Source organism: Bemisia tabaci, chromosome 3 (assembly GCF_918797505.1).
Source record: "Bemisia tabaci chromosome 3, PGI_BMITA_v3".
Lineage (NCBI taxonomy): Eukaryota > Metazoa > Arthropoda > Insecta > Hemiptera > Aleyrodidae > Bemisia > Bemisia tabaci.
This window is the reverse complement of record NC_092795.1, coordinates 48530818-48545126: the sequence shown is the minus strand read 5'-3', so window position 1 is coordinate 48545126 and position 14309 is coordinate 48530818. Positions and strand designations below refer to the sequence as shown.

The 14309-nt window shown below is 40.4% G+C and overlaps 3 protein-coding genes across 7 annotated transcripts in view; 1 reads left to right on the top strand and 2 right to left on the bottom strand.

Moving 5' to 3' along the window:
- Nucleotides 1–14309, top strand: part of LOC109030563 (cGMP-dependent protein kinase, isozyme 1) — a 113471-nt gene that overhangs the window by 66654 nt on the left and 32508 nt on the right. For both annotated transcript variants that reach the window (XM_019041586.2, XM_072298483.1), the window contains one exon: nt 3231–3331. The gene's annotated coding sequence lies outside the window, so the exon portion shown is untranslated. The remainder of the gene's footprint in view (nt 1–3230; nt 3332–14309) is intronic.
- Nucleotides 1–14309, bottom strand: part of LOC109030562 (uncharacterized) — a 106449-nt gene that overhangs the window by 90760 nt on the left and 1380 nt on the right. The gene's annotated exons all lie outside the window — the stretch shown is intronic.
- On the bottom strand, nt 377–4411 carry LOC109030515 (ionotropic receptor 21a-like). Its single transcript, XM_019041512.2, has 2 exons — nt 3984–4411; nt 377–2505 (listed from the first exon to the last, which is right to left on the bottom strand). Exons 1-2 carry the CDS (start codon nt 4395–4397, stop codon nt 1933–1935), a joined length of 987 nt encoding a protein of 328 aa, XP_018897057.2. The 5' UTR covers nt 4398–4411; the 3' UTR covers nt 377–1932.

Here is a 14309-nt window from a genome sequence, read left to right as displayed (position 1 = left end):
ATAAGGATGGGATTGTGTTTTTTTGTGACAGGGGGTGACTGCGACCATCCGCTTTTCGTTACGCACCCTTTCAACCTATCTTACATCTAACGTCAACGTATCTGACAACTTATTCTTCCTTCCTGCGGTTCCCTTCTTACACGATGCCCGCTATGAGGCGATAGAGTATTATGTAACACGTTTGAGGAGGATGAGAATGTTAGTCGAATTTGCGGTACAGGAGAGAAAAAGATAACGCAAGGGTTACGTTAGGAACGATAATTTTTTCTTGGGAAAATCTACATACATATACAAAACATGTCAAGTCATTTTCGGGAGAGGAGAAAGAAAAAACTAAAGAAGTAGAGAAATAAAGTTTAGCATACCTAACCGTCAACATTTTATGAATATACAATCACAAACTTTAAAAACCGGAACTACCCTTCGCCATAGTTGTAGTAATTGTGTCGATAGAGGAAGCGCAACCTCTATCGGCTACCGTCTGTGCAATATCCATGATGCTAGTTTTGACATTTGACAGTAGCTTGTATCATAGTCTCCAACGATTTAAAAAAAAAAATGTATCTCATGATGGTTTTAAATAATGTTTATTGAATAGATTCTGTGTCTTACAAAAATGATACGCGGTCATATTAAGTAAAAATTTACATTAACTGCAACGTCATCATGTCAACACGGAAAAGAAGAGGTAGGGCTCAAGTCCCAACTTTTGGATGATATGGACATTTCAATTTTTTCGTGGTAGTACCCCATTTAGGTTGCTTACCCTGGTAAAAATTGGCGATAAGAGTTGCGTTTCAAAATACCATAGGAATTCTTATAGCCGGCTAAAGAAGGCTACAGAAAATCATATAGCTGGCTGTAGAATGCGGAGAAAATCATACGGCTGGGCTATAAGAAGCGATAAAAAACCATGCAGCCGGGCTATAGTTCCTATCGCCGGGCTTTACACTTTATCGCCTGGCTGTTGCTTTTTCGCCATCGATTATAAAAGGCAATAAGAAATTGTGTAGAAATTCGTGTGCTTTGGAAATCATTAAGTTTGATACGGAACTACCTTAATACTTACACAACACACGTTATATTTTCCTTTATACATATTTTTTTCATCAATTAAAACGAGAATAATCCATACAGGATGTGCAAACATTTCAAAATCATGAGTTGAATAACGCTGACTCCGCCAGATTAAATATTAGAGCCTAACACAAAGCGGAGCGGCGACGCACTGACGCCTACAAACCTAACAGGGATACTTCACGCATTGCGCAACGCGTAAAGTATCCCTGTTGGGTTTGTAGGCGCCAATGCGCGTTTCGCGCTGGCTGCCCACCTGCAGCTGCAGCACCGCAGCGTGCCACGGCGCTTGAAGCAACTATTTCACACCAGAGGTATTGCACAGTATCATACGAAACTGAAGGCGCTCTAATATATTAGGAATGGCAGGCATCCGTCAAAAGTACGGAGCTTTCCTCGCAAAATAAATCAAGATACTACAGCCCAAAAAGAGAGCAGTGGTCCAAAAACTCACTAAGTCCTAGCATCCGTGGTGACGTTTAGCACACACTTTATCGCCTGGCTGTGAGTTGCTTAATCGCCATCGGCTATAAAAGGCTATAAGAAATTGTGTAGCCGACTATAGAAGCTATTGGAAATCTTACAGCCGGCCGTAGGTCTATGGTATTTTGGAACACAGATTCTACTGCCAATTTTTACCAGGGTACCAAAATGTTGCGGCTCTACCAAAATTAATCAGATATGCCCAAATCATCCAACAATTTGGGGTAGTATCACAATTTCAGCGGGCAACCCCTGACACTTTTTTCACGTTTATTTGTATTCAATATTCAATCCTCTGTGTTTCTAATACAAAGAAGATGCGACGTGGAGTACTGCATCGAAAAATTCTCTTTGACCACGAACAAATCCACCTCAATGCAAAAATTCAAAACCGGTCCTCGGAGCAAGATCCTGTTTCCGCTCGTTCCTCTGAACCTGCAAAAACGTCTCATCTTCAGGCACTTTACTGTCCGGCACTAAGACCCGTTTAAATTTCCGATACCTCCAATACTGCAACAAGACCTCCCCGAGAAACACAACACTGGCGACGCAAACGCCGGCTCCCAGGACGATGAAGGACGCAGAGAGGTCCTGGACGGTGAAGACCTTTTCCCTCTTAGCGCGACGGTCCTCGACGGTGCGGTAGGTCTCCAGGGTGTACTTGATGACGTCGGCGGACCACTTGGTGACGAGGCCGGACTGGTCCATGCGTCCGATGAGGGAGTCGATGCGGGAGCGGTACGGCGAGTCCTTGATGACGATGTAGGCCAGGTAGTAGGTGATGAGGTTCTGCGAGAGGGTGTGGAGGGTGCGCGTGGCGTTGTTCTTGAGACCCGTGAGGACGACGTCTTTGAAGTACTTGTACGAGTGGACGTTGATCCGTTGGAAGCCCGCGTAGTACCCGTCCGAGTCGTGCATGTCTTGCTCCGACTTCCACCGGTGAACCTACGAAAGCTTTGGTTAAAACCGTTGTCCTCTGACGTAAGAGCGTATCTCTATATCTACATGAGCCACGGAAAGTATAGAGTTATACTGCCGCGCTCAGAAAGAACGCTGCATGAGCCTTCAGACGCTGCCAAATTTCTCTCGATGAAGACCGAATTTACTACGAAAATTGTAAATATTTTTTTCCAAAATGGGTAGACAATTTTGTACACAATATAGTCTAAAGTATCGAAAAATTTCGAGGGAATATATGCTTAAATTGCGTTAGAAATATATGTTTTATCAAGGGAAATTTGGCAACTCTCGAAAGTTCATGCAGCGTTCTTCCTTAGCACAGTAGTATGCGGAGAACGGGGCTCACGTGGAAATAGAGGTACGTTTTTACGTCAGAGGAGCGACGAAGTCGGCCACAGACGTCCAGAAGGAGATTTTGCTAGTTGGCAACACTGTTTTTACTCCATTTAAATCCATTGAAAATATCGATTGAAAACAGTGGAAAAACAGTTTTGCCAACTTTCAGGAATCGCCACTGCCGACTTCGGCGTAACGATTCGTCCAGAGACGAGAGACCCTCTGTTGCTGTCAGAGATGTCGGTGATCTCATTAGTGACACTTACGATACCATCATTGAAATCTATAATTTTACTTGTTCCTTCGCTATGATTTCATTATGTTTTAAAATTATATTGGTTTCATCTCAGCTGACAATACTTTTTCTTTTCCAGAAAAGGGCTGGATTTCAGAAAAGGGACGATCCACACAAAAGAAAATTCAAAAATTGACTTCTGAACGACGAATACTTTCACTCGGTTCACTCGAATCAAAGGTAAGCATCGTTTCTTTGGTTAATAATTGATGGTTTGTCGTTGATGATGTTAATAACTTTTTGTGCGGCGGAAAAAGAAATGAGGAGCCTTATTCAGAAACATTACAATATGGTTTGATCTTTTAAGCGAAGATATCTCTGTGTGTCAAAATAAGCAAATCCCTAACTCAAAACCATGGAGCACAATAGAGTCACTACATATTGGAACGCCGCTGAAGTCAATCCTTGATCGGTGCATTCCTAGCATCCGGTTCGCTAAAAGTGTAAGCCAAGTGTGAACCAAACGGAATTTTTGAACACGGGCGGCTTAAGAGAAAATCGCGGGTTGCGAGTGGTTTTCAGGATTCATTAATTTATATTATAATATCATTATTATAACTAATTTTGAGAATTTTGGCAAATTATGTTGACCGAAGTAATTTAAAATAAAAAAACTTACTAAATCCCGGTTTTTATTAAATAAATTTTATTCTTATATTTTCTAAGCGTAGTCTAGAGCTGAGACTCCGCTGAATCCAGTCCGCGGACTTCAGTCTCAAAAACAATAGACAAAACAGCTCCAAAACGTGACTTCATCATCGGCGCTTCATTACTTGGCGACTTCATTGTACTCTATAATGAAAACTACCAAGTTTCCAGTTCAAATAGTCACCTTTTTTGCGAGACCCCAAAGGATCGGGTCACTGTAGAAGATGTCCCTCCAGCTCAGCGACGAGGTCCAAATCAAGAGCGGGGACTTTTCCAACTGTTTGAGGTTATCGATGTCCGGATAGTAGACAGGGACGCTCAAAAATCTGACCAAATTACCCTGAAACGAGCTCGTTATCACGATAGTAAAGACGAGAATCGACGTGACGAGAATCCGTTCAGAGGTCGATCCGATGATAAGACATTTTGGGGGAGGCGATGATAAGAAAAATCTAAAGGTGTCAAAAATTACTTTGGGAATATCCAATTTAGAGGCCGGTGTCACTGACCGACCTCCTTTTGACCAAAGCACGACTTTTGAATGTGCAGAGTGAGCTGGTTTCATTATCGCAGAATTACCATGATCATTTGTCACCATTTGGCCCCAGAATATATGAAATAGTCGACCAAGTCTCGATGTTTTGCCGATGTCAGGCAACGTGGATGGCTCATTTTGCAAGTCTTTGGCATGAGGTGATAGGAATTCCTCGAACGGTTATGAAGCCCAAACTGGTTAGGCAGTGACCCTTCATCAGATTTTATGTGGCGTGCCATTTGCTTTGGGTTACCAAAAAGATATGCAATTTTTGGTGAGTTATCAAACCCTGAATATTTCCCATGACCGGACACGATTTGTTTTGGACCATCACGCGACCTGAATCCGATTTTAGGAAATTGCTTTGATCTTACACGTTTAGAAGTCCATGGATTTCTGGAGGTGAAAAATTGACCAACCAAGCGTTTCAACTTCCCTCCGATGGGGCTTTTAGAGGGCACTGGTTCTTCGACACGTTATTCGAGAACCAGTTTGAGTGTTTCGGCTGCTTATGAATCTGAGGCTGATTGTTAGGAGACTGGCTGCTGGAGGTCCAAGCCACTTTGTTCTGCGTTTCCAGTCCGTGGACTAAGGGTAAAGTGCCGGCGTCCATGTACTCGAAGGAGTATTTGAGGTAGGCGACGTAGACGAGAACGGTGGAAACGAAGGTGAGACAGAGCATGACCCAAACGGAGAGCTCGAAGCTGAGGAGGACTGTGATAACGGGTGGGATAACGCTGGCCTTGGGCGCCATGATCGAGACGTAGTCCAGGGTGATGGGCTTCACGAAGTCCACCCGCTTGTCCCGGTAGTCCTTCACGAAATGACCGTTGCTGCATAGCTCTGCCGTCCCGTTCAAGATCGGGTAGAACGTCCCCGTAAATTGTCCTTTAAGAGAGAGAAATTTCAGATCAACAGAGGGTGCTCGAATCTTTCAACAGTCAACAGTTAATATTTTGCAGAGATTCACTTTCAACCCTCTGTAGGTGAAGAAATGCATCGATGCTCTACGAGCCGATGTCTTTATTTAATTACTCAAGATTTGAATTTAAAGGACCTGAACAGAGGGGCAGGTTATCAAAGGCGGTTTGAGTACCTGAATAGTGTAGATTTTTGGTTTTTTAGCGCATTTGCACTGATTTTATAAAAATGTAAAATAGAGGAAAATTCCATCAGCCATCAGCATTCACAGTATTCAAAAAAGTTCTTCGTGAGCCCGTAAGTCCTGAGTAACATACCTATTCTTGTTTTATTATATTTTACAGTCGATCATTATGAAGTATACTTTTATTCGCTGTAAACCTTAGATGCCCAATTACCCACGGTCACGGGTTTTGTTTACGAAGCCTTTGAAGCAACAATATAAGTAAGACAAACGGAGGCAATACAATATAGAAATAGAGCGGGGGAAAAGTCGCGCGTTGATGACGGCGCAGAGATACAACTATTCGTGCTTGATGGATGTCCATATTGCATCTGAAAAATTGAAGGCGCTATGGCGCGAGGCGTAAACTCGTAATACTCCGCTCTATGATGCCGATGAGGTGTCTTTCGGATATGAGGAAAAGTTAAAAAACGAGGTCCGATTACGTCTCTCCTATGTTCAGCTGTGTTGGCACTCGATTTTTTTTTAATTCGATATTTGATTTTTCACGATATAATTTAGACTTACATAAAAAAAACGCACTCGTGACTAAGAGCTATGGACTTACGTCCTCAGACCTTTTTACACCAATGGAATTTTTTTTTTACATTTTTATAAAATCAGTGCTTATACGCTAAAAAACCAACGATCTACACTATTCAAGTACTCAAACCGCCTTTGATAACAAAGCATGGAAGACGATAGTCGTTTTTCTATAATTTATTTTTTTTAGCAGTAGTGTACTTTTCTCAAAACTGATGGTTCAAATTTTGACGAGGCAAGTTCTTTCACTCAACGTTGCTCATTTTCTTCGTGGAACTTAAAAACGCGCTGACATAGAAAACAGCTGAGCTTTTCTGTGATACGAACGCATTGGAGCTTTCCCGCTTGTTTTTTTTGTTCAAATCTAAGGAGATTAGAACAGTTGGTTCCGTTGTAAAGAAATGTCAACTTGCCTTTTACAACTTTGATGCCGTATTCCATGCGGATCCCTCGCGGCGTGAAGATGACGGGAGTGAAATTCATGCGTTCGATGAGCGTGTTCATGAACATGCCGTCTTGGCCTATGAACTTGGACCCCTCTGTGTCATTGAAGCGGTTTTCCTTGTCTACAGGGATTGCCGTCGGCACCCTCGAGTAGATCACCACGCCCATCTTGCACTTGTGCAAATTCCAAACCGTTTTTTCGATCACGTTCGGTAGCGACTTCAAATCAGAGCCCTTTATGTACAAGGTAACATTAGATAAGATTTGACCATAAAAACACTCATTATCGTCGCCTCTCTGACGGAGGAGCTTATCTTAATTTCCACCAAAGCCCTGATTCACGTATAAATTCATAATATCTGCGGCTCTTGCGGAAATCCAGATACGCCTTTACGTTATAGAGAAGTGACGGTATGTGAGCTGACTGGAAATTAGTCAAAACCTATTAGGTTTAGATTACAAGTGCAGGAATAAATCCTACCCACGGTTAAAAACGTTGAAGGTTCCTTAACTTTGAGCTAATAAGCTGCACTTATAGAACTGAAAATATATTTCAGAAGCCCCATAAAATTGGCCCGCAAGAATCTGAACATTATATTTGGAAGTCAACAATCGTTAGAGTCGTATGAGTCATGTGTCGAACAAATATTTTTTTATCAAACATTAATAATTAATTTTGAATTTGACGAAAATTTTATTGAATTATCCTCATCTTAAACTCGCTTAGTCATTAAGTGAAACATATCTGTAATTCATCAAAAAAATAAAAAATAAATTTAAAAATTTAAAAATCCTTGAAAATAATTTTGCATCATTATTACGTTTATGCTCGCAGGGAAAACAATGGTAGTGGTAACGTGTTTCCTGTCAGTATAAGATCCCCCGAAAAATCCTTCAGTCTAATATGATTGGACCATCCGTTCAATAAAAGTTATTGAATGTAAAGATGACACTACAAGCCACCTTGGCCAGGAGATTCCCGGGGATCAAATATAGCTATGAATCAAGTAACCGATGCCATTTTTTCACCCGTGACTGCTTAAGGTGATTCGATGGACGCCATATTTTGTGTCAGAACGGCATGCGATATATCGCATCAATTGGTTCCATTTTTTCAGCTACTCGTCATTTCTCTCCAATTTTTAGATCGCAATTCTGTTTTCAGGAGACTAAAGCACTCACTTACCAATTTTAACAAAGAAATTCAACGTAATAAAGAAGTGGTTTTTTCAGAGAGGAAACATCGCATTCGATGCTGATATCGAAACTGCACTCGAATGAGATATTTTCTCTCTGAAAAAACCACGCCTTTATTACGTTGAATTTGTTTGTCAAAATTGGTGAGTGAATTATTTAGTCTACTGACAACAGAATTGCGATCTCAAAATTCGACAAAAAAGACGAGTAGCTGAAAAAATGGAACTAATCGATGCGATATATCGCATGCCGTTCTGACACAAAATACAGCGTCCATCGAATCACCTTCAGTAACAGTAAAGTGTTGGGTACTCGAACCAGTTTGCCTGCAAACTTGACGTTAATTTACCATTTGGTGATAATAACTGTTACCTTGAATGGCTTGAGCACTCCGCCCACATCGCACTCAGGATAAGGGCTGAAATAGTAGACGAGGCCAGGTGTGGCCTTGGGTACAACGATGAATCGGAATATTTTGTACTTCTTCCAGAGCATGCGAATGTGGTTTTCCAGGTCGTCATCGGCGATGTCCACCAGGAGGATATAGTAGAAGCGCGGGTTGAGGCCCATCGCTGTCTTTTCGATGAATTGCACATCGAACTCGCTCGAATCTTTGTCACTGGTTTTGTTCGCCGGTTTCGATGAGTTGCCAACGGTCGCATGCGGTGAGCCAGCAAGTCGTGGTTTGGTGGAATTCGTTGGCGTCGGAGCGTTTTTGGAACGTGGACCACGTGATGTGTTATCAAACTTTGGGGTCTGCGTTGATGGTGCTGTTGGCTTTTTTGTTGGTCTTGGTGAGATTGATGAGTCAGCAAGGCTTGGGTTAAAGGTAGGCGTCGTTGTTGGCTTGTTTGTCGGTTTTGGTGGTTCTGATGAGCCAGCAAAGTTTGGGTTAAAATTGGGCGTTGTTGGCTCATTTGTTGGATTTTGTATGTTTGATGAGTCAGCGAGACTTTGGTTCGATTTTGGCGTTTCTGATAGCTTGTTCGTCTCTTTTAATGTGTCCGATGAGTCAGCGAGACTTGAGTTAAAAGTGGGCGTTGCTGTTGGATTGTTCGTTTGATCTGATGTATTTGTTGGGTCAGCAAGTACCGAGACAAGTATAAGGGTTTTTGGCTGTCCGTTAATTTGTTTAGGCATCTTAGATGAATCCACAGCCATCAGGTTCTTTGATGGCGTTGCTGCTGACTCTGCTGAGCGCTTTGCTACGGTCAGCCAATCAGGGAGCGTTGAGATTGTTGAACTTGGCGTAGTCCTTATTTTTGATACTACAGTCACCTCATTTTCAGGTTCGCCTTTGTTAATTCCATCAAATCTCGGATCGATGCTGTCATTCTTTACTCTCATTTCGACTTCTTTTATAGTATCCTCGTCTTCGTGTTGTGCTTGTAACTTTACTATGTCTTTGTAGGAATTAGACAATACTTTTGTAATAACCTGTCTGAAATCACTTTGCCAGTTCGTAGTGAGATGAGCTTTACTTGAGTGTTCATAGTTCCTCGTGCATACATCTGATGATCGTGAAAAGGTTAGGTTATCGAGCCTCATGGGACAACCTAACTTTGATATAACAGCGCGTTTCGAGATTGGTTTTGTAATTATGCTGCTCTCGTTCGCAGAAATATTTGTACTTTGTTGTTGCATTTCTGCTTGGAGACCACCAGGGTCTGATGATACTATATTTGTCCGACAAACTGATCTTTTGGACGATATAGATTTACATATTGTTTGATTATATGGTCCAGCGAATGTAGAGATAGGTGTTTCAGACTCACGTATCGTATCTTCGTCGTTGGAGTCGTTTACAGAGCCACCATTGGCTTCATTTAACAAAATTTTCGGCACGGTTGTATTTCGAAAATCGTTAAGAAATTCCTTATAACTGTCTCTTATGGTTTGATTTTTTCGCCTCCGATCCGTGGGATGTCGATCCCTGCCAGGGTAGACGGGTGGTTTTGTGAGGGTCCTGTTCCCAACTTTCACAGTTTTTAAAACGGCAAACTCCTGAGCTATTTTATAGTTGCACCAAATATTTACCTTCGTAGACGGTGTGATATAATCTAGCTTCCACTGATGATTCTGTACCTTGACAGTGAGATTTGTCGCGTACAGTACTGTCGTAAATTTATACAGATACTCGATGATTTCAATGCATTCCCTGGATCGATCAATGTTCAAGACTGTCAGGCTATTGGAGGTGGTAAAATCTACGAGGATCTTGCTCAGTCGCACGAAAGGTTTGATTTCGAGGGAGCTTTCAAAAAACGAAAATACGTAAAGAAGACCGAGTAAAGAAATCATGCTTTAGACATGTGTTTATGTCTTACATTTTTAAAGTATCAATTCCATGATTCGCAAATCGAAAACAACGAAACGTCAACTGCAAAAAGTTATGTGGGTCAGGCAAAAAGAAAGAAAGAAAAAGTTCGAATGTCCATAATGTTCAAGCCCATCATAAGTTGTATCCTTTTCATTCCTCTCATCATATTTTCACTCTCACATTTTTTAACACCATCGTAAGTTGAAAAATAATAGCACTTTCAAGCCGATCAATTTTTTTTTTTTTTTTACAGTGATGTACCTCTTAAAATATGTAGAAAAAACACCTCCTCAAAAAATTTTCAACCACGTATATAATTAATTCAATTCCATAAAAACTAGAATCGTCATCTTCAGAAAAAAATTATAATCTTAAAGCACGACTTTATCATCTCTGTCTCGGCGAGACTGTGAAAATGCGTGTAGAAAGAAAAAATGGATCCTGACTACTTAATCGATTATTGCCAACGAAACTTCCAATAAAAACCTTTGGTCTTCAAAACCGAGACATTCGCTTTGAGGTGTCGCTTCTTACTGTCACAAATCAAAACACGATTAACGTCCTCATCAAATTTAATGCCAATTCAACTGACCCCTAGCTCTCATCCACTTAGAGCCTTATTGTCGAGTTAGTGAGCCAATGGTTGCTTTTATTACAGACACCACATGTGAAGTGGCAAAATATGCCGTAATGTGGGGGACAATAAAAACGTGATTACTATCCCTCAACTCAAAGAGGTTATTTCTGCATCAGATGTCGGAAAGAACACGCAAAAGTCCCAAAAATTGACCCTTTGGCAGGAATTCAAAGGTTGAGGACGACAGACGAGATTTTCGAGAAAACTGCTGCAAGTTAGCCGACGGTGTTTCACTTAAAACGTTTTAAACATAGTTAATCATTAAAATGTAAAAAGTTGACAAATTCAGATTTTAACTTACTTGCGTGAAAAATTGTTCTTAAAATATTCGTTTCGATTTTTTATCAATTTTTTTATGCAAGTAAGTTATAATCTACATTTTTCAACTTTTTACATTTTGACGAAAGCTCTTGTGTATGGGGTTAAACTCCTGACCTCCCGCCAATAATTAATCATACAAATTATACTTAGATCGAATCTTTGACCCAATATTCTTGGTCACATTGAGACTTGTTAAGCACCGAAGACTGAAAATCAATGTCTCCGTTACGTCACATTTGGACGTATTTCTATCAAACGGAAGTATGTTCATTGTGACGTGAGCCCTGTAATGCATATATTCTGATGGGTCTCAGGGCTCATGTTTTAATGCACATAGTTCCGTTTGATATAAATACGTCCATTTCTTTAACAGTTCGAGTCAAATCCAACCAGAAACTGAGGCTCGAGTGTTAATCATCCCCCAGGCCCGGACACGTTTTTAGGAGCGCCGTTTTTCAAATATCGTCGTGTTTTTCCTCAAAATCCAAACATTTCATTCGACACCTTCATCCGTGACGCGCATGACATCCATCACACCCTAGACTAACGCAAAATGTTCGCACCCGCGATCCGATGGATGGCCTCGGTTTCGGTCTGCCTGCGACAGGTCAACCACTTTTTATTTTGGCACGGGCGCACTCACACCTGTCCCGACACCGGCCCACGTGACGTCACGTGACGTCACGCGTCACCAATCCAGACGCGACGAGCGAGTGATCTCCCGCCGTAGGTGATTCACATCGCGGCTGAACCTCGTTTACTCTGGCAAGTTTACTCACTCGATCGCGATCCAATGACACCTACCATCTCTTTTTAGCGCAATTTTTGTGAAAATTCACCGCAATTTTCAGGTACACTAGGTTGTATTACGAATAAAGTGCACCGAATGATACGCAGAAAATTGTTCACGAAATTTTCAGAGACCTTACGAATTTATCAGAAAAATTGGACAGTTTTGGAAAAATTATAAGGTACAATTCCGTGACATGGCCAACATTGAATCAATCGTGCATTTTTGTCCCCCATTATTCTACCAGCAAACTCCAATATCAGACAAACAAATGTATCAAGTTAAAAAGGGAGAAAAAATTAAATCTCATTAGCTCTAGTTAAAACAACATTAGCTACCTTTGCAAATGAACTTGATCCAACCAAACTGTACCCAGCTTTATATGACAGTCTATTATGACTGATCAAACTATTGGTACATTTTTTGCTAGTTTAGGGAGTATCAAGTATGTTCGATTGTGTGATCCAACGTGTAAGCATCTCAGAATGTACCTTTGACAACTAATTAATGCCAAAGTCAAACTAATCTCTCGGGTTTTGCCCCGCGTCAAATTTTATACAAACTACTAGTTCAGTCCGAAAATCGAGGTTTTTTGGTTAGAATGCTACATGATAAAATTATCCTCACAAAAATGGAATTTTGAAAGTTTCCTTTCAATCGATTTATAGGAAACCGTTTGGATTTTTGCAGCTAAATTTTAAGGAATCTTACACTGAACAAAAAAGAATGGTTACATTTACCAGTGAGTCTTTATGATTTTTTACACAGTGATAATATTTAGTGAAAATAACTAGAATGATAGTATTATTCTCCAGAACTTTAGTGATTCTTACCATAATATGGTGAATGTTACCATAGAGTCTGGTGTTTGTTACCATACTCGTATCACCGTGCCAGACTATGGTAAAATCTACTATAATTTTTTCAGTGTATGAGATATTCAATGTGCAGACACTGAATCTGAGAATCAGATCTTTGTTGCCGCACGAGGGATACAGAGAGATCGGTGAATCCGTCGGGGCAAACTGTTTAAGTTTAATGAGCAACTGGCTTCATTCCAGTTTCGCGTAGTTTTCAGACGCTCCGTGTTATAGTTTCTCACAATTTTCAGCTCCCTCCGCCCCGACCGCCTTCCCGGATTTTCGTCGGGCTCGTGTTTATTTATCGTCCGCTTGCTTAGCCCCTGTTTTCGCTTTCATGTTCCGATTTAATTTTTCCCTCGTTTTTTATGACTTTCTTGATTATTTTTCCACCCGACGCGGCACGGCTGAGCGACGGGATTCTGTGAAACCATTGTAAATACGGAAAAATGCGAAGGACTTTGCGAGGGAATGTCTCCTTCGTGTGATTTATCAATGATATGATCAAGTCAAAAGATCAAGATGAATACAAAAATAAAACCGGGAAAACATTATATTGATTTTCGGCACTCCGCGTTTATAGTCAAATTTTATTCATGATCTTATAGCTTAAGACAAAAATCGTAATTGTTGTCATAAAAATATAGTATGGTATCACTTGTTGCTCAACTTATTAAGTCTCGTTTTGAGAAAATTTGATTTACGTAAGTTTTGAAATTCTACAAAATGTATATGTTCCTCGTTGAAAAAATACCCAATGTATTATGGAAATTAAGTACACATTGCTAAACTAACGAATTAACAAGGTGGTGAAATGGTGCTGGGTGCACACCATTTTCGCGCTTAAAAACATGGCCAAAAAGTTCCAAAAATTTCAATTAGAGTCAAAAGTTTTGCGATAATGAGTACCAGTGCAAGACGGGGGGTAGAGTGTTAACTTAGGCTTTGCGTTGGAAACACCTTGTTACTACAGTTCAAGCCATTTCTAGTGTTGTTTCTAGCTATATAATATTTAAATAACTGATTAATATTTTTAAAAACAATCTAGGATTTTTTCGGAAGGAAGAGAACCATAGAGGAAATTTTGCATATTCTTGACGGAGTAATATCATTTTTTTACCATTTCTTATCCTTATATCTTCAGTAGTCAAGAAACTAAAAACTCCCACAAAGAAACTGGTACTTTTATCATTAACTATTTCGCGCGCAAAAAACGTTAGAATGGGTGATTTTACATTATTTTCTTACAGCAGTGGCTTCATTGAATTTAATGTCATATTATCATCAATAAAGGGGGGAAAATTATATTGCATTATCCTAGAGGAACCTTTACTCAAGAGATTTCGCGCAAATAAATTTAGCTTTAAGTTACTTGCAAAATAAATAAAGAAGAAAAAAAATCTCGTAAATAATATGAAAGAAAAATTCTTAAAATTCCTCTGTCAAAACACACAGGCCTCGAGAAATCCTCACAGGTGTTAGTTATGCATATTTCTGATTCGCCTTCAAAAAATCGGGATACCACAAAGCAGCACCGAGGCGCGAATAGTTGCTGCCCAAGCGTTGCTGTTGACTCCGTTCGAGTCTCGTTCAATTACATTGAATCCATCATTGAATATGAAGACAGGCCCTTGTTTTCTAAGTGTATCACGTTACGATTATTATAAACTCAGGTCACCATATTGTTTATCTTTCTCTCACTTCACTACTGACGACTTG

Coding starts and splice junctions, on each gene's coding strand:
- LOC109030515 (XM_019041512.2), bottom strand. CDS start 4,397: ATGGTGACAAATGATCATGGTAATTCTGCGATAATGAAACCAGCTCAC. Junction 2,506..3,983: donor TTTGGGGTCTCGCAAAAAAG/GTGACTATTTGA, acceptor AAGCTTTCGTAG/GTTCACCGGTGGAAGTCGGA.